This window comes from Mauremys reevesii, linkage group 3 (genome assembly GCF_016161935.1).
Source record: "Mauremys reevesii isolate NIE-2019 linkage group 3, ASM1616193v1, whole genome shotgun sequence".
Lineage (NCBI taxonomy): Eukaryota > Metazoa > Chordata > Testudines > Geoemydidae > Mauremys > Mauremys reevesii.
Window position 1 is genome coordinate 61,712,617 of NC_052625.1, and position 26,165 is coordinate 61,738,781.

The following is a 26,165-nucleotide window of genomic DNA, read 5'->3' on the forward strand; positions in this document are numbered from 1 at the left end:
CCTGACAACAGCAGAGGCCATTAGCTCTATTCACACAAAAGCATTAACAATGAGAAACTGGTTCCATCATCAGGCTGAAAGTGTGGCAGGACTTCTATCAGCAATTTACTGTGTGACCCTGAGAAAGTTACATATCTGTGCCTCATTTCCTCCATACATATCTGTGATATTGGGAATAATATTTAGCATGTGTTGTTATGATGATTATTTCACTGGTTATTGCAAAGCACTCGGAGAGCCTTTATGAGTGCTATAAATATGCAACATATATTATTCTGAGAGAGAGAGAGAGAGAAAAAACTTTCCCTTAAGTGTCATATACAGAAACACAGGCCTCTTGCTCTAGTCCTAAACTGACACACTCCAACTCTGGCCTCAAGATTGATCCCCGCTGAGATGTCTGGGAGATGTCCTTGCAATATGATTGAAAGCGCTTTTATTTTGTTTGCTTTATTTTAAGTTATTCATTTGTACAGCTTCTGTCTTTCTCTCATTATTCTGTGTCTCACTGAGCCCGTACTTTTGCTTTCAGCCAGAGAGCTAGCCAGGAATATTCCTGGACCTATTTGTTATGCTTAATCTCTTTAATACTTGAAGGAAAAATCCCAATCATTTCATCCTGGGAGGGCTTTGATAATAGTTTATATGGATTAACATTTAGAGATTAAACCATTTGGTTATCTGGACCAACCCACACCAACTTTGGGGCATCCTGAACTTCATAGACCAGGCCTAATTCCACTAAGAATGAAACGCAGGTAGTAACAGAGTGTGTTTGTGTGTGATGGGGTTGGGGGTCGGGGGGAAACTGACCCAAAACACCCAACCTACTATTCACAAAGGAGCCGATATTTCCAAGGTAACACACAAAGGCCTCTGCATGGGAATCCTCCTTCACACCCTGAACGTTCTTTATAAAACATTTAGATAACATTACAGGAGACCTCAAGCACAGGAGACAGAAAGATGTGGTCAAGAGCCTCAGAGTCTACGCCCCAGTTTACAATGTACAATGGAAGCAACAGGTGGGAGAAAAAACAAGATGTGCTTTCAACCGTTAATGGAAAAGCCCCTGTTCAGATCATCCTGGCAGAATATCAGCAGTAATGGAGCATAATGATGATCATATTATTAAATGGACAAAAACTAATGTCACTGCAACAATAAGGTCACATAGTTAAAGCCCGGAAGTGAAAAGATGCTGAGTTAACGCTGCTGTTGGAATCTTCCACATCACGGATATGGTTTATTATTAATAACAAAGACTATTACAGTTGGGCCTAGAGGCCCTGAGATCAGGACCTCATTGTGCTAGTGTGATCCAGGCACCTCTTGGTGCCAACTGGAAAAGGGCACCGAGGTACACAGGGGTACAGGGATCCCCTGGGTCTCTACATTGTGTTGCCCGTGGCTGGTGGAGTTGGGGAGCTGACTTGTGGCAGGCACAGACAAAACTTCCTTGTGTCAGGGCAGGTGGTAGCGAGATGTCTCAACTCTGGGTAAAATCACAGCGAGGCACTGTACAAAACTCATAGTAAGCATCAGTCCCCTACCCTAAAAATCTTATATCTAAATTACATGTGTGGGGGAACAGGAATTTCTTTTATGCACAAAGTGACACATTTCTGAAGCAGTTTTCATTTCAAATAGCAACAAAAAGTCAGAAATATGAAGTTTCCCACGGAATTGGAGTCTTTCAAAACATTCCAGGCAGGGAGCTGGCCTGCTGATGGGGGAGCTCAGGCAGCCTGCCTACTGGCTGGCTGAAAGTTTCAATTTTTAACAGTATAAAAGGCTGTTTCTATTCTGGTAACTAAGCATTTTCCAGAGAACCAACTCCCTTTAAAAATGGGGGAAAAAGGAGGAGCTCAGGATCTATAGACCAGTCAGCCTGACTTTGATACCTGTGAAGTTACTAGAGCAATGTATAAAACATTCAATTTGCAAATACCTGGAGGATGAAGGGGTGATCACTCATGGACAGCATGGATTTATTAAGAACAAATCCTGCCAAACCCACTTGATAGCATTCTTTGACAAGGTAACTGCTTTGTGTCTAGGGGAAATGCAATGGACATAATATACCTGGACTTTAGCAAGGCTTTTGACACAGTCCCACATGACATTTTAATAAGTAAGCTGGAAAAATACAAGCTCAGTAGAACTACCATTAAGTGGATACATAACAGGTTAAACAACCGCAAAGAAAGTAACTATTAATGGAATGATGTCAGATTGGAAGGAGGCCTCAAGTGAGGTTCCACAGCCATCTGTTCTGGGTCATTATTATTTAACATCTTTATTAATTACTTGGATGTGGGAGTAGAGAGTGTACTGATCAAATCTGCAAATGACACAAAGCTGATGGGAAAGGGGGGGGAGAATTTCAAATACTTTGGGAGAATAGAACTAAAATTCAAAGGGATCTTGATAAATTGGAAAACTAGGCTATAGACAACAAAATGAAATTCAACAAAGACAAATTTAAGGTGCTACACATAGGGAAGAAAAACCAAATGCACAGATACAGAATGGGGGATAACTAGCTCGGCAGCAGCACTGCTGAGAAGGATTTGGGAATTGTGGTGGATCACAACCTCAACATAAGTTAACAAGATGCTGTTGCAAAAAGAGAAGCAAATGCACTTTTGGTTTCATACTCCTGGGGGAATTCTGTGTCTCTGCACATGCACAGAATTAATGTTCCCCACAGAAAAATGACTTCTGATGGGGAAGCAAAGGGAAGCCCAGAAGAGCGGTCATGTGCCCCTCCCTGGCTGTGCAGGCAGGTTGGTTCGGGCTCCCGGAGCAACCGGGTAAATCACCACTGGGATGGGGTGGGAGGGGATGGGCAGTCGTGTGTGTGAGAGGGAGAGAGACACTCTGTCCCTCTGGCTCGCTATTGCAGTATGCTTGGCGTGGAGAGGCAGGGCGTTGGGGTGTTTCTGAGGAGGTAGGCGTGTGGCAGAGAAGCCTGCCTGGCTTAGTGAATTGTTCCCATTCTCTTTGTGTATTCCCCCAGGACTATAAGACACGTGTAAACATTTTAAGGCTCTTTTATGTTGCCAGAGTGGTGTAAAGTAGTGGTTTTCAAAAAAATTTTCTGGTGACCTAGCTGAAGAAAAGTGTTGATGCCCACGCCTCAATGGAGCTGGGGATGAGGGGTTTGGGAGGGGCTCAGGGCTGGAGCAGAGGGTTGGGGTGCAGGGGTGAGGACTGCAGGGTGGGGCTGGGGATGAAGGGTTTGGGGTGCAGGAGGGGGCTTCAGGTTTGGGGGGGCTTAGGGCTGGGGATTGGGGCACAGGCTTATCACAGGTGGCTCTTGGTCAGCAGCGCAGCGAGGGTACTATGGCAGGCTTCCTGCCTGTCCTGGCTCCGTGGACCACATTGCACCCCAGAAGCAACCAGCAACAGGTAGGGCTCCTAGGCAGAGGCTTGCAAGCGGCTCCGTGTGGCTCTCTCCCACAGGCACTAGTCCCCCAGCTCCCATTGGCCAGAAACCAGCCAATGGGAGTGTGGAGCCTGTGCTCGGGGTGGGAGCAGCACACAGAGCCCTGTGGCCCCCCCACCTAGGAGCCGGATCTGCTGCTGGCTGCTTCTGGGGTTCAGCACGGTGTCAGAACAGGTAGGGACTAGCATTCCTTAGCTGACCAGAGCCGCCGCAACTCAGTGCCTTACATTCCACAACCCAGTACTGGGGTCACGACCCGCAGTTTGAAAATCACTGCTGTAAAGGACAGTATGGCCTTATAAATGCTTATGGTGCTTTAGTGATTAGAACTGGTCTAAATTTTTGGACTGAAAAAAAAATCCTATCAAAACGTGCTCCATGAACTGTTCGATATTAACCTTTCTGGAGAGAGTCAACAGCCAATATAAATTGTGAGTTTTATTCCTCAGCCCTCACTTGCTCTTCAGTGGCCTACGATGTAACACTGACCATATGTATGCATATATTTGTTGACTAATAACTAGAAATAAAGGGTCAAACCTAGCTACATTACTAGTAGACCAAGCGGGTTTGGGGATTTCTTCCAATGCTCCCCACTCCCATTCTCCATCCATTGTATTGTAGCTTAAATAAATTACCAAAATAATTGAAACTGGCATGATTGCATTATTTTGACAAATAAAATGTGCAGAGTTTTAAAATATTGTGCACAGAATTTTTAATTTTTTTGGCACAGAATTCCCCAGGAGTAGTTTCATTAACAGAGGCATAGCATGCAAGTCACAGAAAGTGAAGGCAGTGATAGTAGTGGTTAGGCCTCTGGATTGGTCACTGCTGTATAGAAAGGACATAGAGAAACTGGAAAGGATCCAGAGGCAAGTGACACAGATGATCGAAGAGATGGACTACAAGCCATATGAGCAAAGCCTGAAGGAACTAGGTATGTTTAGTTTGGAGAAGGGGAGATTAAGGCCTTCAGATACTTGAAAGGCTGCCATAAAAAAAGATGGAGAAAAAGTATTCTGTCTTGCCACAGAGGGCAAGACAAGAGGCAATAGGTTCAAACTACAACACAGCATAAAATCTCAGCATAGTATCTCAGGAGAAGCTTCCTAACTGTAAGAACAAACTGCCTGGGGAAGTCCTGGAAGCGCTGTCACTGGAGGTTTTCAGAAGGAAGCTGGATAAAGCATTCAAGACAGATGGCTAACAAAACAAATCCTGCATCTTGGTGGGGTGAGATTAGACGACCCTTGTGGCCCCTTCTTACCCCATGCTTCTATGAGTCTATGACTCTGTTAATAGATTCCAAGGCCAGAACTATTGTGATCCTCAAGTCTGACCTCGTATATAGCACAGGCCACAGAACTTGCCTAAAGTAATTCCCAGAGCAGAGATTTTAGGAAAACATCCCACCTTGATTTTAAAATAGTCAGCGATGGAGATGCCATCACAACCCTTGGTAAATTGTGCCAATGGTTAGTTACCCACACTGTCAAAAATTTACACCTTATTTTCAGTCTGGAAGTTTTTTGAAAGTTTATGATCAGCTGTACCCTAAATAAATAAGGCAGAAGAAGGATGGGAGGAGAAAAAAAGAATCACAGAGAGGTAAAGTGGCTTGCCCAAAATCACACAGTAATGCTTTCCAATCCTAGTTGTATAGATTATTTCCAATGTGCATCACAAAACACACAGCATGCACCATACTAGCTATCTGTGATTTAATGCTACAGTTGGAACCCAAGCATTTCAGTTCCTACCAACATGTACTTGACAGTGTTCAGACACTAAACAAGGTTTGTAGCAGCAACCTTCAGATCTTCTCAGAGCCCAGTACAGTAACTCCTCACTTAAAGTCGTCCCGGTTAACGTTGTTTCATTGTTACATTGCTGATCAATCAGGGAACATGCTCGTTTAAAGTTGCGCTATGCTCCCTTCTAAGTCGTTTGGCAGCCGCTTGCTTTGTCCACTGCTTGCAGGAAGAGCAGCCCATTGCAACTAGCTGGTGGGGGCTTGGAACCAGGGTGGACCGGCAGCCCCCCCCCCCATCAGCTTCCCCTATCAGCTCCCAGTTCTCCTAAGTTCCCTGTGCTGCAGCCGCCCAGCAGGCTATCAATCGGCAGTTCAGCTGTCCCTTCCCCCACTGCCATGTGCTGCTCCTGCCCTCTGCCTTGGAGCTGCTCCCAGAGACTCCTGCTTGCTGTGTGTGTGTGGGGGGGGGGCTGGCTAATGTCAGGGTGTCCCCCTCCCCCCTGCTCCTGCACCCCTTCTCCATGTAGAGCAGGGAGGGGACACGGACGGAGAGAGACAGAGAGAGCTTGGGGCAGCAGCTGCTGAATCAACTTCCTGATCCACTTAAAAAGACAATGCACTTAAGAGTGGGTCAGCTTACTTAAAGGGGCAGTGTGCATCTCTCTCTCTCTCTGTCTCCCACACAGAAAGTGTGTGTCTGTCTCTGTCTGCTATGCTGTCTCCCCTCCCTTGTGTTCATGCTGCCTTGTTTGAGAGGCTACATTAACAACAAAGTGTTAACCTTTGAGGGCTCAGCCGAGTGCTACTTCATCATTTAGCAGCAAGGCATTCCCTGGGAAATATCCCTCCTTCTTCCACCCTCTAACTTCACCGCCTCAACCAAGCTTCACAATCATCATAGCTGTGAACAGTATTAACTTGTTTGTTTAAGACATATACTATGTGTAATATCTATATAATATATAGTTTTTTGTCTTGGGAAAAAAGTTTCCCTGCAACCTAACCCTCCCTATTTACATTAATTCTTATGGGGAAAATTGGATTCGCTTAACATCGTTTAGCTTAAAGTCGTATTTTTCAGGAACATAACTACAACGTTAAGCGAGGAGTTACTGTACAGCAGGCAGCAGCTTCTCCAGTCAGGACCAAAACTTTTCCTCTGTGGTGATCCCAGTTGTTCATTGAGCAGGCACACAATCTTATCAGTGTAACAAACAACTGTTGTGTTCACTTCCAACAGCTGCTTCCCCTCAAAAAATTTCAGCAAGGGACAGGAGGAAAGAAGAGGTAAGTCAGGATGTAGTTATAAAGCATACACAAAGGCCACCTATTATTCCTCTCATTATTTGTATTACGTAAAGCCCAGGGTCCCTACTCCAGGACCAGAATCCCACTGTACTAGTCACCGAATAGCATCACCAAGCAGATGACCATCTTGCCTGGGTGCAGCTTGAGCAAGCACTAGCTCACATTCTCTTGTAACATAGGTCAGGATTCCCAAGTACTCTTCCCAGCTCTGCCAATGACTAGCAGAGATATCATTTAGCCTCCCTAGCTCTCCATAAAGTTAGTACAATATCTATGTACCTACCCCAGAGGGCTGGAGGCTCGTTGTCTGTGAAGTGCTTTTAGGTGCTCTGATTTTTCTTTTTTAAGCAAAGTATTACACAAAGCAATCCTGACAGAATGGGAGATCCTAGATGAAAGAGGACCGGAAGGAATGCTTCTGCGCTGGGCACATGCAGTTGCATGCTTACACTGTTCCAGACAGATTGAAAACGATAGCTAGAGGGGTTCTCATAACAATTTTTTTTGATGGCCGCACTAAGACTTTTTCCCTAAAATACTTTATTACCTATAGGAAAAACAATTAAATATGCAGATTCACATCCAAATCATTGTAATGTATATTTGTAGGGTTTTTTTGGCAGACTCAATAACAAAAATAATGCTGCCTCCCCCTTCGGCACCCCCATCCAGGGCTTAGTGGGTCCTGGGGCTTGCTGCGAGAGTGTATTTGTATATTTGTAAATATCACAGCACTTAGAAGCTATGTGGGAGGCTATCAAAAGTGATATTAAACATACAAGTATCACTTTTCACAGATAGCTAGTAAATCTGCTGTGAAAAGTGATACTTGCATGTTTGTTAATATCATTTTTCTCAGCAAGATCCAGGATGCATTAAGCTCTGAATGGGAAGGCCGAAGCAGGAGGCAGCACAAGCCAGAGGCGATGGTGGGGAGGCAGCAGGGGCCTGGGCAATAGGGGGAATGCATGCGAGGCCAGGAAGGGGGCAGGATCCAGCGGGTGGAGGGGGGCAGGTATCTGCTGCCATGAGGCCAGGGCTGGGGCTCAGTGCCCACAACCAGAGCTGGGGCCAGGAACAGAGTGACTGGAGCCCACTGCCATGCAACTGGAGCTTTGGGTCAGCACCCAGGGCTAATGCCTGCTCCCACACAGCCAGAGCCCGGAGCTGGGTGCCGGAGCCCAGGAGTGTGTGGCTGGAGCCAGCTCCCACCACCGCGTGGCCAGGGCCAGGTCCTGCCACCACATGGCCAGGGCCCGGGAACAGAGTTGTGGATTGGCACCTGCTGCCATGCAGCTGGGGCAGGGGATCAGCACCAGGGGCTGGGGCCGCACAGCTGGAGCTGTGGGTCAGCACCTGCTGCTGTGCAGCTGGGACAGGGGATCAGCAACAGGGGCTGGGGCCACATGGCTGGAGCCCGGGGCCAGCTCCCACCACTGCACCGCTGGAACTGGGGCTGACTAAAGCTCTGCAGCCAGAGCTGGGGGTCAGTACCCACTGCCCTGCGGTTGGAGCCCGTGGCCAGGTTCCTGAAGTCCTGCCACTGGAGCCTGCCCCTCAAACCCCCTCCCTCCCAACCTGGGTCAAGAACTCACCTTGCTTCTGAAGTGCTCTGCCCCACATCCCTCCAGAGGAGGTGCAGAGTGCCCCATCCAGGAGCAACAAGGAGGGAGGGGGACTGGCCACTGCCCCCCCAATCACCGCCAAGGGGCTGTTGTGACTGCACAAAAAGGCCGCGGCGGCCTCATTTGAGAAACATTGAGCTAGACACTATAGTGCAAAGAGAGCCACAACATGAGAAGATGCTGAACACTGCAACAAAATCCACTGCCAAGAGACAAAACAGGAAAAGAGAGGTGAAGACAACAGTAAAGGGTTTTTTATATCTGTGAACCTGTATAGCAGTAATGGAGGGGAGAAGGGGGAACCACATTTTGGAGCAGTGCTTAGCAATTAGTGGTTTCCCTGTTTAGGGGTCTGCACTAAACAAGTGCCAATGAATGCTGTATGGGATAGTGAAATATTCAGAACTGCTTCCCGAGGATGGATTTGGAGGTTTTTTGACTCACTAATTGTTTGACTTCACAGTTGGGAGCAATGTCAGAAAACAAGCCAGGAGCTCTTTCTGCCCTGACTTAGCGAGAGGAGGGCCCAGTGCTCTCTGCTTTCCTTGCTCTAGCTATCAGGTGTTTCTAAGGCACTTGTCACCTTGGTAGCTAAGCACTGAACAGTCATGTAATGTGCACAACACCACCTAAAACATCCTAAACATGTTATCCTGTCTTCGGTGCACCAGGATTTCTACATTTTCATATGCACACACTCTCTCTCGGTCCTCTCTCCCTGCAATCCCTCCCCTTGTTTTTAATGCTGGAGAGAAAAACAAAAACCGAACATACTCCCTCTTCCAACCAGGGAAGGAGAAGTGATAACGTCACTTTGAGCGTGTGCGTATGTTTTAAGTGTCTAATACATGCCCTCTAACATGAGGAAACAGCTATTGTTGAAACATGGTTAATTTTGGCTCGGTTAGGCAAGGGTCATGGAACAGTGTATGACTCTCCAGATCCCATTGTACCAGGAAGCTCAGGCAGAGCAAGGATGGATCTTGAGCCTCTCCTTTGAAGTTTATTGCCATTATAGGATTGCTGTTCCTGTGGTGTTCTCATGCGACCTAGCCCTAAGTGAACTAGGGCATTAGATGGAGACTTGGCATGCACACAAATCCTCCAGTCATGCTCTGCTTCCTTCCTCACTCTGTACCATCTTCTCCTCTCAAAAGGGCATCCCTATCTGCTCAGTTGAGGGCAGTGATGGGGTAGGGGTGAAACCAGTTGGACAGAAGCTGCTGGAAACAGGAGAGAGATTCAAATGGTCTTACAAGCAAACAGCCTTGATGGCCCCAGTGTTACTGAGGAGCCACTTAGATGGAACCCTAGGCAGCTGCTTCTTTGGTTATCCCACCTCTCTTACTGAACCATCTGTAAGAGTTACAGGTCTGCACCTATCTTCCTACTCAGGGGGTCTGGGCCCACTCCGTTTCCTGGAAACCCAATAGATACTCAGGGGGTCTGGGAAGAGCTTTAGCAGCCACCCCTTTGGATGCTCTATTACATTCTTTCCCTTCCTCTCAGAGGGCAGAAGCTGGGCCTGCCACCCTTCCCTCAGGGCTCTTCTATAATCAGGCCCAGCAGTCAGCCAGGAGCTCTCCTCTCTCACTCCGCACCCCCATCCCACCAGTCCTGCCAGTGCTGAGCTGTCCATGGTGCTGCACCTTCCTTTGGCCAGCCAGGAGCACCAGCTGTACTCCTCTGACTCCAGCAAAGAACTGACTCTGGTCTGCACTGCAGCTTCTTTTATACTAGCCTGCAACCCTCTGATTGGCTGCTTCCTGCTAGCCTGCAACCCTCTCTAGGCTGCTTGGAGGACTTAGCTCCACTGATCCGGAGGCCTCCAGCAAGGGGCCTCTGGGCCTAGCCCATCCAGTCATAGTGACTAAAAGGTCAGGATGTACTTTAATGTCTAGGGTTACCTACTTCTATCCCCTTCTTTATAAGTATATGCTACAATACTTCAGTAATTGCCCCAAACAGTGTCTGTGACACATGGCCAGAAGGGGTTAAGCATCCTGCAGGATAAATGACCTAAATTCAACCTTTAGAGACATATTGGTAGATGTTTGTGTTTGTGTGTGTTTACATATATATATTGATTACACTGTGAATGTAATCAAACAGTGTAATCAAACAGTTCCTGTCTATGCTGTATTCTGTTAATTCTGAGATTAAAAGGAGATCTTAACATTTAAATGAACTGTAAATATAGTGATATCACTGTATTGATTTCTCTTTGAAGTATATAGCAGATCACCTGCACATGGTGGAAAACAGGCAATTGCCTCATGTTAATCCATGTAGCTAGTTACCGATGATGCTTAGGAAACAGGTCTACTTCAAAGTCTAGATGATTGTCTATTGTTCGCCTAAGGACCTTGTGCTGTCAAGAGAAGGCCTGGAACTGTATAAAAGTCACTTGGGTCCTGATCCTTTGTACCTCAGATCTGTTTGATACAAGGGAAGCTTGAGTCATAAGACTGAGATCTCCAGTCCCATCTGGATCACCCTGGATATGAACATCGGACTATAACCTATGGACTAATTCTGAAAGAACTCTTTGTAACTACAAAGCTCACTATCTCTACTATGAAACTGATCTCAGAACTGTACTCATGTCTGTATGTATACTGGTCTTTTAACCAATACTCTCTCTTCTTTTTTAATAAAATTTAGTGTAGTTAATAAGAATTGGCTGTAAGGAGGTATTTGGTAAAATCTGGAATATTCAATAAATTGGGAGGTAATGTGTCCGATCCTTTGGGATTGGTAGAACTTTCATTTTTGACTTGGCTGTCTGCGAGGGAGCCCAAAGACTGCTTTTAAGGGTTGCTTTTAGGGGAACTGTGTTTCGGCTTCTGTATAACCAGTAAGGTATTACAGAAGCTGTTTTGTGGCTAACTGGGTGGGTCTAAGTATTGGAGTAACCACTAGCTTTGGGGATTGTCTGCCCCACTCTTTGCAGTTTGCCCTAATTGAGTAACCTCAGTGTGCCCCCACCCCTAGACCCTGGTCATAGGGTCATTGCAGAGTCCAAGGTTATTTACACTCAGAACACTGTAGCATTCACTGTGAGGGTGTGATCAGCCAAATTAGGGTTTGGGGGTTGTGTGCATAAATTAAAATCTTGTTTTTCAGGACATCAAACAGTACAATTCTCAGGATACATTTAAAATTAAATTAATTTAAACTAATTGGATTGAAATTAAATAAAGCAATATGCGGTATAGTAAGAGAAGCAGCTTCAGTTTCCAGACTGGAACATAACACAAGGAACGAGTAGAATACCTGATGCTGTGCTACCTGGGCATAACAGCATGAGGCAATCAAAACCACACAGTGTCTGACTCTGGCATGTTTCAATTGCTAGCATGAAGATAATGTAACAGACAATTGCATTTCATTTTATAGGGCATTTTTGCCAGCAGGAGGCCAGACACTCCAGACAACTATCACCCTTTAGGGTATGTCTACAGTGCAGAGTTAGCCTGGGCTCATACTCAGGTGTTGCCCCTTCCATCCCCCCACATCCAAAAAATAAAAAAATCCCTCTCAACCCAGACTAGCTAGCACAGCTAGGAAAACAGGTTCCACTTACCAGCCTGAATGACACTCATCCACTTTGCAGTGTGGACACAGGCTAAACCACTCAGTGCTGACAGCCCTCCATTCCCTTCCCACATTTCCTCCCTCCAGCCACCATATGCCCAGAAGACAGACAAGTTCTCCCACAGTTCTGTGGGAAAGAATCAGAGCCGTTCAGCTTACTGCAGCACTAAGAACTACAAGATATGCCCCTAGAAGTCCCAGTGACATATACAGGCAAGTGCAGCACCAGCAAGACAGAAACTCTGTTATGGCTTTGCAGTGTGGCAGCTCACACCCAGGCATCAAGCACTGAAGCTCACTCTGCAGTGGAGTCCTTCATGAGGTGGACCAACTCCTTCTGGGACACATATGGCACAACAACCACACCAGAGGCTCAGCCAGCAGCAGCAAATGAGCTTCCCCCATGGCTGAGCTGCACTTCGCTATCCTCAGCTGTAAGCCACGTTCTGTATGTCTTATGTAGCAGAGCAATATAATTGCATTAACAGAGCTCAACATTGCAATGCCTAAATCAGTTTGGGATGTGCGTGGAAGTGAGTGTGGCAGTAGAGAGGCAGCAAAGAACAGGGAGGTCTAGACACAAGTGGGAAAACTATGAGGCAGATTACGTATGAGCGAGGGATAAACAGTAGCAACGAAACGTAATCAATAGCAAGGAGATAGGAGTCAATTCATAGCAAAGAGCAGTGAACAGGCAATCAGTTGGAAGCAATCAATTAATGGTCAATTGCAGTAAGACTGTACTCAAATGGCAATAAATAGCTATCTCAGGCTGCAAATTTGTATTTAAAATGAGGGCAGCTGCAATCTACTCCATTGCATGCAAAATAAGTGTGACCTCTGGCTTGTGGCAAGAAGCACCTTCAATATTTGACTGGGGAAAGTTTGTGTGTTCTTGTATGGTCATTGAAGACATTAGAAGTGGGATCTGCAGAGAGCATCTGGAATGCAAGTCTTGAGGTTAGGCCTTTCCTTGGGCAGCAGAGTTAGGAGAAAGCTGCTGAATTTAACACTGTTCTATCTGATGCTGTAATTCAGCAACACTCACTAACAGGTAACGCTGGATGTCTCCGAGATGCAGTTTTTGTTAGCTGTTGACTGGGTTAGTTTTCCTAGCAATAATGAACTCACATAGGAAAATGATTAAAAAAACCAAAACACCATATCACCTGTGGGTGAACACTTTTGATAAAGTGATCACTCTATATCTGACCTAGAAGTCCACATCCTCAAAGGAAACCTGCACAACACTTTCCAAAGACAAGCCTGGGAACTTAAATTCATAATTTCATTAGATATTTGTCATAAACAGATAGTTAAGGGCTAATGTCTCTTTTACCTGTAAAGGGTTAACGAGTTCAGTAAACCTGGCTGACACCTGATCAGAGGACCAATAAGGGGACAAGATACTTTCAAATCTCAGTGGAGGGAAGTCTTTGTTTTGTGCTCTTTGTTTGGTGGTGGTTCTCTCTTGGATCTAAGAGGGGCCAGACGTGCAACCAGTTTTCTCCAATCTTTCTGAAACAGTTTCTCATGTGCAAGATAGTAAGTACTAGCTAGAAGGCGGATTAGTCTTTTGTTTGTTTTCTTTATTGCAAATGTGTATTTTGCTGGAAGGATATTTTACCTCTGTTGCTGTAACTTGTACTTATGCTAGGGGGGAGGGAGTCCCTTTAGTTTTTATAAGCTGTATACCCTGTGAGCATTTCCATCCTGATGGTACAGAGATAGAAAAGAAAATAAAAACTTTCTTTTAATAAAAGCTTTTCTTTTTAAGAACCTGATTGAATCTAAAACAAAGAGGGATTCACCTTCCCCCTCCTATCCCTGGTGAGTCAGACTAATCCCCTGAGGTCTCAAACAAGGGAAAAAATCAATCAGGTTCTTAAAAAGAAAAGCTTTTATTAAGAGAAAGAAAAGAAAATAAAAACTCTCTCTGTACCATCAGGATGGAAATGCTTACAGGGTATACAGCTTATAAAAACTAAAGGGACTCCCTCCCCCCTAGCATAAGTACAAGTTACAGCAACAGAGGTAAAATATCCTTCCAGCAAAATACACATTTGCAATAAAGAGCACAAAACAAAGACTTCCCTCCACCGAGATTTGAAAGTATCTTGTCCCCTTATTGGTCCTCTGGTCAGGTGTCAGACAGGTTTACTGAGCTTGTTAACCCTTTACAGGTAAAAGAGACATTAACCCTTAACTATCAGTTTATGACAATACTAAAAGTCACAGTCTTAAAATCCAGTGTCCCTATTACAACAATCTATAACCCACTAACCTCCTTTTTGCCCTAAACTACTGGGGTGTTAACAGGCCACTTTACCTTGAATGACCCCTTAGTTTAGTATAAGTAGTTAGCATACATTCCATCTGTTCAATCTTGTATGTAGCTGTGACACTCTTAGGCCTGGTCTACAATAGGGTGGGGAGTCAAACTAAGGTACGCGACTAGATTAGACGCGATAGTTCGAACTCCGAGAAGTCGAACGCTACCCGTCGACCCGGCGGTAAGTATGGACGTACCCTTAGGGTGTGTCTACATAGCAAAGAAAAACCTGCAGCTGGCCCATGCCAGCCGACTTGGGAATCGCAGGGCTGTTTCATTGCTATGTAGATTTCTGGTCTCGGGCTGGAACCCAATCTCTGGGACCTTCCCACCCCACAGGGTCTAAAGTTTGGAGCCCAGAAATCTACACAGCAATGAAATAGCCCTGAAGACTAGCCCCACAAGCCCGAGTCGGCTGGCATTGGCCAGCCATGGATTTTTGTTTGCTGCATATACATACCCTTAGTACATTTCCCAGGCATGAAGAAGAGCTCTGTGTAGCTTCAACCGCATCTCTCTCAACAGATTTTAGTCCACCAGATTTTGGTCCAATAAAAGATATTACCTCACCCACCTTTTTTTTTCCTAGCAACAAGGCATTTGCCACTGTGTAAAGTTACTTGCATTAAGCCTAAGACTAATGGAACTAATACTTTGCCTCAAGATAACACGCATGGAGACAACCCTATTAATAAAGTTTCCATACCCCTGTCTCTATTAAACCATTATATGTTTATAAACACTGAACACAAAGAGATGGAATACTTTAATTCATTGGGTTGGCAACCTAGGACATTGCAGAAGGAGACATTCCCTTTTCCAAGGACTGCCCTGAGCAATAAACAAATAAAGATGCCGTGATGTCAGAGATAACAGCTCCTACTGAATAGCCAGCTACTTGGAGGACATAACATCAACACAGCAAATTAAAGCTTCATTTAGCTAGTCTGGCTCACAGGAACAGGATGTGATACAGTACCATTTAAAACTTAATCAGCCATCAGTAACCAACCCCTACACATGTCCTGTAACTAAGACTCAGTTTGCTTAGCCAAACTGTACGGCTGCTGAAACTACAGTCTCTTCCCAGAGCAAGAGGTTTCATCAATCAAAACTCCATTTCCCCATAGCGATTCAGAAAGAATCCCTTCCCCAAAATACATGTCCTCATATATAGGAGGTAATATCCATGTAATCCATTGCAGAGCCTTGCAGAACACACATTTATAACCTGTACTTTGCCCACTAGTTCATCTCAAACAGGACTACTTCTAACATGTCCAACTCTGAACAGCTTTAAGAACCTGTCAATCCAAGTAGCAGGATGGGAAATACATGTCCGATCCTGTGACAGATTTAGAGTACAATAACTTGCTACTCATTATGACTCCCATTATTAGAAATGGGAGCTAGATAGCAACAGAAAGGAGCAATTCCGAGATCTCCCACAGGAAACACTGCACTTGCTTCTAATACTTGTAGGACCCAAGATATCAGGAGTTTCTTTTTAAAAAGTCACAATAGAAAAACTATTTCAGGCAATTTCAGAAATTTCTAAAACGTAAATTATAATTTCTCTTTGAGGCCTACACAAATTGAATTTGTAGTTCTTAAGCACCTGGCTTCATGGCACAAAGATACCGTTGGTAATTTTTTTGTAAAGTCTCCAAAACATCAGTAAAATATAGTTTCTGTAAAATGTGAGATACAGACTACATTAAGGTTCAGCATAAAGGTTTCAGTTAACCCTCTTTCAGGATGCCATGCATTAACTCACTTGTGGATTTGTCATTTGTAAGTAGCAGTGCCATCAGATTAATACTGACTAAAAATGTTATATATAAAATATTTTTAATGTGAAAGAATGTTTAACTCCCAATAAAGTGCCTGGTTCCAAGGAGGAACATCAACCAGGAACTGGCTCTTTAGATATAGATAGGTAAGAAACAGGACATGAAAGTAAAGAGTATCAGAGTCCTTGAAACACTAATTAGATAATTGATTTTAATAGCATTTTGTATCTGTACTTGTAGTTATTTTCCTAAAGAAAGACGGATTCTCTCTGGTTGGTAACCATTCAAATCTATTGGTTTATAACTAAAATAGCCTTTACACTAAACTTTAGCTTCTTTTTGCTAGCCAGGAGGACACACTATAATCATATTCAATTATTTGGGCAATTATATAGCCTTGCTTACATTTATTCAGATTCTTAATTTTTACTTTTTTTTATTGTGTTGGAAAATGGTAAATGATGCATTTCTTATTTACTAGATGATGGTTAAATTGTGATTTTTGTCTCAAGCTGTATTTGTATATTCAAATTCAATTACAAAAAAATGTTTAAATTAAAACTACCTTAAATGTGCTGGACACAAGAAAAAAGTATGTTTATCAAAACATATTTTGCATTTAAAACAAATGGATTTATTAAACAAAAGTAGTATTATCTGTCATTAGTGAATTGAACTGATTGTTTCTGGTCACCATGCCCTTCAAGATTTAGAACTAGCATACCTCATCCTCTCACGCCTAGTTTTTATTTATAGATTGGAAGAGGATAACAAGTTTTCCTGCTTTTTCAACTCTTAATTGGTTTCTTATTGTGAATGATCTAGCCATTGAACTGAACTAGCTGAATAAACTTAAATGAAGAAAATATAACCTGTACCCGCGTAATTCGCTACCGATGGTTTAGCACTTCAACAATCGCTGGTTCCAGCTACTTAGTCAGTGACTTCCATCAGTTCAGTGGTCTGACTATTACTTGGCAGCAAACATGTACTGCTTAATATTATTTTTGTATTTAAAGTTAAGTGATTTTAATAGATTAGGGTAAATGTAGGCCTTTACAGAAGGTTGATTAAAAAAATAAACTTGTATTTTTAAAAAATGAAATTTAAAATTAAAAGATACTTTAAAAAAAATCATTAATTTTTATCCACCCTGCCTGGTCCACACTAGCCTTTTTCTTCAAAACTTCCCCACTGTTGCACTGCCAGCATGTAGCTCTACTGGTGGTAGCAACTAGGGAAGCACTGTTGTAGACCCGTCCCCACTAATTAAGGCACTGGTTACCAGTGTACACTAGCACTCTCACTATTGCTAGCACTAGTGAGGCTGCAGTGGAAGAGCTGAAGAAAAATGCTAGTGTAGATACTGAAGTGTTTCTGGCCAAGGTGGAGACAGGATTGGTCAAGGCTCTTGCCAGGAGCAAGTCTTGCACTTTGTCCCTGCTCCTGGAAACCCTCCCCTCATCTCCAGCCCATGTACTCCAGCTCCCTGTTACTGGTTTTTGACTAGCTCATCCATCCAGGAACCAGCAGTGCAGTGGGAAGGAGTGTGTCTTGCAATCAGAGAAGTTTACTTATCCCTGGGGAGAAGGGAAGACTCCTTATCCAGTTCTCGGGGAGGGAAGGTAAATGTGAATGTGACAGAACACAGGAACTTATGCAAGTGCACAACTGGGATTTTTGCATCAAGTGTTGCCCAAATCAAATCCCAATGCAATTTTTAAATAGCTTCATTAAAAGCTGCATCTCTGCCAGTGGGATATCAAGATTTAGAGAAAGGATGCTCATAAAACCTATCTGCTACTAGAAACCTACGCTGCAGTTAAAGCGGAGATGGATGGTGCTCACTGGGTTAGCAAGCTGTTGGATCCTAGTTTCAAAGGTGGTCTTTAGGGGGATGAGTGGCAAGCACTAACTATTTCTTCACCCGCTATCAGTCACTTCATGGAGCCGTACTGATGCTGAGCAGCTGCTGCTCTGTCCTCCAAGCCAGACATCAGGCTTAGAAATTCCAGGAGCTGCAGAACAACAGGTACCATGTGCACTGTTTTGACTTACTAAGGCAATGTGGAGATTGATACTATTAACACAGCATGCCTGCCTGTTTCAGTATAAGGAGCCTCAGGAGTAAGAGCAGAGAAGAGAACAAGATAGTTAACCTTTCACTTGAACTACACTGTGTGTTTACTTGCATCTCTCCAGGAGTTTACAAACACATTTAAATGTTACAAACACAGATGCCAGGATGGGTTGAAATGCAGAATCACTGACTGAAAAGGACAATGAAAAGGATTAATGTTAGTGCCACAGTTTCCCCTTCTGCTTCCCCAAGACATTTACTTAATATTCTCACTTCATTTCTTTGATCTAGCCCTGCCCAGAACCGAGAGCATCTGTCGAATACATACAAATGGGAACTAGTGTCCAGGTCCGAGACCCTCCCTAAAAAAGCTTGGTTTTGCAGTATAACCCTCCTGCCCTGTCCCTTGTCCCCTCCCCCCAATCTGGGCTCTAGTGAATCTACAAGTGTGTGCCAGAGTCAAAGACACTTCCCCGTTCCCCCAGAGTCAAAGACACTTCCTCGAAGATGCCCTGCCCCCAGCCCTCTAAAGGACCATTAGATTCACCTGGTTTTATCTGGGGAGAGAAGCAGGTCTTAGAAGGGCTAAGGACACAAATTATTTGTGACTTTATGAATCTGTAACAAAACAAAGCTGTTCAGACCACAATGATCTTTAGATAGTGCAGGCTTGTACATGATAGCAAAGTGGCCACTCGCAGCAGAAGCTCAGTACCAGCTCCTTACTGTTTCACTACATTCAATGCCACAGAAAAAAAGCAAACAGGTCTCAAGAATAAGATGGCGAGAAAGTGTTTAGGGTAGTGGACAGGCTTCCTCTCTGTTCTCCACTACGCTATCCCCCTTGTTCCTTCCTCTCATCTTGCCATTTATCTGATCCCCTCGTAACAAAACCCCAACCAAGAAGAGCTTAAAAAATAAACAATGGCACTGCCATGGTGATTGCCACCATCACATTGTTCAGTCTCCCTACCCTGGGTCTGTCTTGTCTATTTAGATTGTAAGCTCTTTGGGACTGGCACTGCCTACTACTCTGTGTCTGTACAATGCCTAGCTCTCTACGGGCACCCCTTTTCAGTCAATCCCTAGGCACTACCAAAATAAAATAATTGAGTAATGGGATGGAGTTAAAGGGAACATTTCCACTGAATATCAATCAGGAAAGACTCATGGCAGCAAAATATTAGGAAGTGGAACAGTCTGCCAAGGAAAACAGTGAAAGCCACATGGTTGTGGACATTTAGAACTGGACACAGCATGAGGAAGTGTACAACAGGAAATATCCTGCATTGCCCTGGGGACAGACCAGATGGAACCCAATAGGGCTTAATTTTTAACATGCACGATTTGATAGACAATATTACTGATAAAAACTGAAGGGAAACCAAGAGGAAACCAGTGATACCTCATTTCCCACACCTACCCCATTTCTTTCCAGACAAATGAGAGTTTGTTCCGACTCATTCTGCAGGAGTCACACATTTCACTTTGCCTCTCTACCACCTCAGTCTTGCTCACAACCTCAGTCTTGCCCTGTGGCACTACAAGCTTTCCCATTTCTCAGAGTATTGCAGTTATGCACTAAATTCCCTCATCCTGTACTACATGCTGGCAGCCGCCAAGTACTGTATCAAAATTAGGAGGATTAGCGAGGAAAACTGAAGTTCAGTTGCTACTACAGATTACAGAGGAAAGTCATAATACACTCTGTGTTTATATACAGACTTTCATTAGTGGGATCTTAAATAATGGACAGGATAATCCAATTGCTGGGGTGGCGAGAGAATTATTTTGCACTGAGCTTTCAGTTCCAGCTTTGAGGAAAAGCCCCACATTTAGTTTGAGTAGCTGGGGTAAATGCATACATCTTCCATCCCAAAGCATCTTCCTTACTTCTATTCTTCTCCAGTCTCTTCCCTATCATGAATGCTCACAATCTCATCTTCATGTCTTCTCCCGCCCATCCAACCTCTTACCAACTGTATCCCTTATGTTCCTACTGCTAACATGCCCTTATTCTGTCACCTAAATTACTGTAGCCTTCTTCTCCCTGGCATCTCCTCCTCGCTCTGTCATCCCTTCAACATGCTGCAGTAATCTACTCTGTCCACCACTTCAATAATATCACCCCCTATTTCCTGCTCTCTTGTCCCACCACTTGCCTCATTTTATTCTGCATCCTATTAATTCTTCATCCATACTTTCAGGGTTCCTCATATCGCAACTTCTGCCTACACCATCTCTACCACAGTGCCTAGCTCCAGAGCCTGCCCCAACTACTGTTCAGAACTGTTCCACGGAACAGAGAGATTAACATGATTGTCATTTTCACAGCTGCACATAGCGTTCTAAACATGAGCAGCAAAACTAAACAGAACTTCGCTCACTTCACTTTGCTGATGCCAGAAGACAAGCTAGAGTAATTTGACTGAAGACTCAGGAAGATAGCATTGCATCAGGTCAAATTGTCAGGTCTCTAACATAATGGCTGCACTTTTTTAAAAAGAAAAAAAAATATCACAGGCCCAGCGCCACAATGCCACCATTAGGGAAAGTTTCCTACTTGCATTTTCCAAACCCTTCAGTGTAGACAAGCCTCAGTCTTTGTCTACACAAGCACTTTGTCTACACAAGACAAGCACAGTAAAACTTTTGTCTGTCAGGAGTGTGAAAAAAACCATCCCCTGACCGACATAGATTTCACCAATAAAAGTGCTGGTGTGTGTGGACAACACTATGTTGGTAGGAGAGGCTGTCCTGCTGACATAGCTAATGCCACTCGTTGGGGGTAGTTTAATTATGCTGGCAGAAGAGCTCTCTCCTGCCAGCAAAGAGCAGCTACATGGGAGACCTTACAATGGCACAGCTGTGCCGTTGTAAGGTCCGTAGTGTAGACATAATGACCTAAGCTTTGAGTTAGGCTAACACATATTACAAGGCACCATTCAAAATGAAGTGGTCTGTTAACACCCCTCCAGTCCTAGGGAGGAAAATAAATGGGGGGGAGCAACTGGGAGGCATTTCTAGAGGGTTACAGATTGTTGTAATAAGCCATAAATCTAGTCTCTCTGTTCAGTCCATGATTTTTAGCGTCTAGCAAAGTAAGAATTTAAACTCCCAGGTTTGTCTTTTGAAAGTGCTGCACAGATTTTCTTTGAGGATGAGGACTGATAGTCAGATATACAGTGATCCCTTTGTGAAGAGTGTTCACCCACAGGTGATAAGGTGTTTTTGTCTTATCATTTTCCTGTGTGAGTTCATTCGAGACCATAGTGATTGTCTGGTTTCACCCTACATAGTTGCTATTGGGGCATTTAGAAAGTTTGTTTCTCTCACGAACAGAAGTTGGTCCAGTAAGATATTACCTCATCCACCTTTGTCTCTCTAAGGGCTTGTCTACATTGGCACTTTACAGCACCACAACTTTCTCGCTCGGGGGGGGGGGTGAAAAAACACCCCCCCTGAGCGCAGCAAGATTTAGCGCTGTAAAGCACCAGTGTAGACAGTGCACCAGCGCTGGGAGCTATGCCCCTCATGGAGGTGATTTTTTTTAGAGCTCTGCCACAACTACACAAGCCATGTTAAAGCTCTGCTGTGCCAGTGTAGACTAACCCTAATATCCTGGGACCAACATGGCTAGAACACCATAGATGATAATCTTATCTTTTCAAGCCTAAATATAATTTAAATCAATTTTGTTACCTACTTAAGTTACACTGGAATAGGGCTGGCATTCTTAATCTGAAATAAGAGTGTTCACACAGAGACTAGCACCAAAATAACTAGAGGTGCAAATTACAATTAATTTAATTGTTTCAACTCCGTTTTGCTAGACAATCTCCACGAGACCGCTAAAAGTTTTCCTCCACTGGATAACAGAATAGAATATTCCTTCTCTTCCTCCCAGTCATTCCTTAGTAGCCACGCTTAGGTCTGCGGACACTGAGCCCAATGCACACAGTCACAAGGAAGAATGTACGAAACTTGATGGAAAGGCAGCTCTGGACAAACCAAGGGAGTGGTAAATAAGACAGAATTGAGCTAAGAAGCAGAGGGGTCAGGTTTCCTTGCCATCCAACAGCTGAAAGAAATGAAGTAGCTTGGCTGTGGTTTCTCCTGAGCCAAGGGGGCACCAAGCAGCTGGGACAGGGTTGGATTTAGGGGCAGGCGACCATCTGGGGTGCTGTGCTTGGGGGCACTGGGCTCAGGGTGCTGTTTTTGTTGTTAGCGACAAAAAGGAAATGTATCATCTTATATGACAGGGATAAACCATGCATGTAAATCATGCATCAAAGCCATGAAATGGGCTACAAATGCAATACAAATAAGGTATTTAAAAGTTTAATAAATGGGGGGGCGGGCACCATTTGGTCTGGGGCCAGCCCTGGGCTGGGATCGGGTGCCATATGCAGGGCAGGACCCTTGACTCCTTGTAGTTTAGCAAAGGGATCGGACTGAAGGCAGAGCCCCCCACCAGCCCGTTCCCACTGACACACCACACACCCCCCCCCAGCAAGTCGCCGCTCTGAGACCGGGACCACAAGAGGAACTGGGAAGAAACTGTAAGTAAGCGACTCCCTCAGGAGCTGGGTCCCCGAATACCGGGGCGGGGGGCGGGCGTGTGAGCGCCGAGAGCCCCCGCGCACCCTGCCCCAGCCGGTGGGGGCGCCTTGCCCGCAGCGCGGACGGACTCACCTGTCTGCTGGGGACCGAGTGCCCCGCGGCCAGGAACAGCAGGAAAGCGAAGGCGAAAGGAGCCGGCGCCGAGGGGAGGCTCATGTCTCGCAGCAGCCAGCCGGGCCGGGGCGAGGGCTGAGCGGAGGCTGGGGGTGGCGGGAGGACCGCTGCAGCACCCGCACCCCGCCGGGGAACAGGCGACAGGAGCGGCGCGCCCGCAGAGTGAGCCCCTGCCCGCCGCACGGCGGAGAGCCACCCGGCCGGGGGGAGGGGGCGGGCTCCGCAGGGGGCGCGGCAGAGTTTGATTGAACTTCAGCGGCTGCTGCAGCGGGAGCGCGGGGAGCCTTTCCTGGGGCCAGCCCGGGGAGGGAGCCCGTAGCTCGTGCACTGCTTTCCCCAGCCCACGCGCACCCCGCGCCCCTCAGCTCGCGAGTCCCCACGCGCGAGAGCGGAGCGGGGTCTGGCTGGCTGTGACTCTGCTGGATGAAGGGGAGGGGCGCAGTGGGCTCGGACCTCGAGTCCATCCAATAGCCTGGGGAGGCCCCGCTTGGTTTTATTAGCGTGGGGTCCCCAGCGCGCAGCCCGAGTGGTGTTCGTGGGTGGAGCATAGCAAAGCCAGGCGGGTTGTCTAATTAACCAGAGGGATCGTTTTATTGTAAAACATCAGAATAAATTATTACTTATTTACTTTAGACCCTGCTGTTTCCCCTTCGCCTTGTAAAAACAAATCTCCTCCCACAGTTTAGAAACTCTGTCCTTGCCTTGGCTGGATTGGGCATCTTCATTTGGTGGTCATCACATTAGAGCTGTGTTAGGTCTGAATTTTTTACAGTATATGTGATAACTGGTTTATTATATGGACGACTGGAGTTACATTTGTATCCTGACCTAGGGTTCTGATCCTACAAAGTCTCAGTCACAAACTGAACTTTAAGTACATGAGTTGACCCAGTGTACAAGTCTTTGCACACTTTAGTTTAGTTACCTAGCAGAAGGGTGATCTAACTTTCCTACACATTCTGTTTGAATTTTTGTCATTACCTCTTCTGTTTGCATTGGCTGAAAAGACAGAAAAAACTTGTGCTGTAACTGTTGTTCTGTGAGATGTGCTGCACGTGTCCATTTCACTTCAGGTGGCTCCCAAGCAGTTTGACAAGGTGGAGGGTTTCATAATCTACCTGAACAAGGACTGCAAGACAGCTCTCCCAAATCTGGCATCATCTCTTGAGGCTTGGGAGATAGCACATTGTTAGTGAAAGTACCAATGACCAGCTACAGCCCTGAAAACATCTCTGATGGGCATCTGACCCAAAATGCTTGTGTTCTTGTAGAATGTTCTGAAGCTCTCTCCGTTGGAGGAAACCTTAGCAGTGTCACAGCATAAGAAGATACAGGATGTAATCCAGAAGGATATTCTCTGAGGAGACAGGGCCACATTTGGCCATGACAAGTCGCATAAGGGTAGCTCACCCCTTTACAGTATGTCTTATAATCATCCTGAATTGAAAATGACAGTTTGACCCTGTTCCAGAGAGGATGAAGATGAATTCAGGGGTGCTTCGTAGGAATGTCCTGAACAGGTGGGTGCAATGAGGCTCAGTCAGCTGAGCCTGGATCTGGCCATAAGAGCTCTGGAACTCAATCAGCATCCCTCCTTTTCTCAGGGTAACTTAGCCAAGCGAGGTACCAGGGAAACGTGGGAAGCTGGTGACATGCCCCACATGAGTTCCAGAATGTCCACTGATAAGGACTGGACCCCAGTTAAAAATATCCTATAGGCCCTTGTCTCTAGACTTGCTCCCGAGAGAGCGTTGGTACCGAGATCTAGATCTCCACGAGGGGGATGGTGAATTATGAGACCTCCTATAACAGGACTGGGTTGTGTACGATCCCAACTCTGACTCCAAAGAAGAGTAGGAATAGTCAGAGGGTTATGGAGGTGCAGTGAGATCTGTAATCGGATGTGGTGGATACAGGGAGAAGCATCAGAGGCTTATCCAGGGCGGGTACCAAACAATTAGGTTGCAGCTGCACATAGGTCTTGCTCATTGTTGGTACTGACATTTGCTGCACCAAAGCCAGAGTCAAGTGGTACAGCAGCAAAGATATAGACAGTACTGGAGTTTTTGAAGAAGTAGCTGGAACGGATAACTCGACCTCCTGTATAATCAGGGAGTCTGGGACTAAAAGGCAAAGTAAGTCTTTAGCTACTGCATGTGCTTCCAGCGTTGTCGGTATCAAGAGCGCCATATGCCACATGCTGGAGTGATGATGTCATAGACAGCCCTGGCAAAGGAGTCAGTCTCAACGGTACTGAGGACAGTGCTGGAGAGAACTACTCTATCTGAGCAGCTGAGGAAGTATGTGGTACTGGGGAGCACATAGCTAGAGTTGGGCCCCTTACTCCTGTACATGACTTATTCATGGAAGGACCCACTGGGGATCAAGACTTGTTGACAAGGAAGATCTCTTTGACATCAAAGCAAGTGGATCATCTGGTTTTTCTCTCTCTTGTACGGTATTGCGAAGGAAGAATGATGCCTCCTTTCTGAATCCCTCAGACATGGGGAAACAGCAATGTTCACAGACATGCTCCATCATGGAGCAGAGCCCATGGGTCTGGACACTGGGCAGCTAGGTCCAAGGGAAGCCACAAGGTAGCTTCCATCCGTATATGATGAAGGCTCACCTCTCTAAATTTTTTGGTCCTAGTCTTGAATCTCCTGCAAATTGGACACCTATCTCAAATGTGCCCTCACCCAAACACTTCAAACAATGGAAGTGAAGGTAACTGACTGGCACAGATTTATTACAACCAGAACAGTGCATAAAGCCCAGGGACTTAGGTATGTCCCGGTATCGAAGATCAATGGTGCTAAGTACAAGTCCAACAATTAAAACAAAAAATTATAAAAAGTGAGTACTGCTATCCAGACTAACACTAAAACAACTAATCTAACTATTTACTAAGTTTTATAAAGTTTCTCTAAGAGAAGAAAAGACAGATTGAGCAAGTAAGCAAACAGGTTCCAACTACTGCCCCTGGGCAGTGAGAACAAACTGAGGGAGGGTCAGGGCAGCTCCACCTCTTTATACTATTGGCTAACAGACGAGTGTGTGGAGGGCGCATGTGCCGCCCCAACAGGTACCAATTTGGGAAAAAGATCTCCGGCTTTGGTGCTCTGAGCACACACATTCCTGAAGTGGACATAGGTGCAATCACTTGAAGAAGCAGAAACCATTATTGACTCAGCCAAGTTTGGTGTGATTATTTAGATTGATTTAGTTGGGGATTGGTCCTGCTTTGATGACCTCCTGAGGTCCCTTCCAACCCTGATATTCTATGATTCCATGATTTACTTAAAAGAAGAGGAATAGAGCATTCAAACACTAATAGAAATCACAAGGAAACTCTGAATATTGTGGCACCTTAAAGACTAACAAATTTATTTTAGCATGAGCTTTCGTGAGCTAAAGCTCACTTCTTCGGATGCATAAAATAAATTTGTTAGTCTTTAAGGTGCCACAAGTACTGCTGTTTTTTTT

General features: G+C 45.2%; 1 protein-coding gene across 1 annotated transcript in view; it reads right to left on the minus strand.

Moving 5' to 3' along the window:
- The window catches only part of GLP1R (glucagon like peptide 1 receptor), a 94,778-nt gene extending 71,654 nt beyond the window's left edge, over positions 1-23,124 (minus strand). Inside the window, exon 1 of the mRNA XM_039528194.1 lies at positions 22,638-23,124. Within this exon, the coding sequence (XP_039384128.1) occupies positions 22,638-22,721 (84 nt within the window). The 5' untranslated portion in view covers positions 22,722-23,124. The remainder of the gene's footprint in view (positions 1-22,637) is intronic.
- Positions 23,125-26,165: the final 3,041 nt, after the last annotated feature.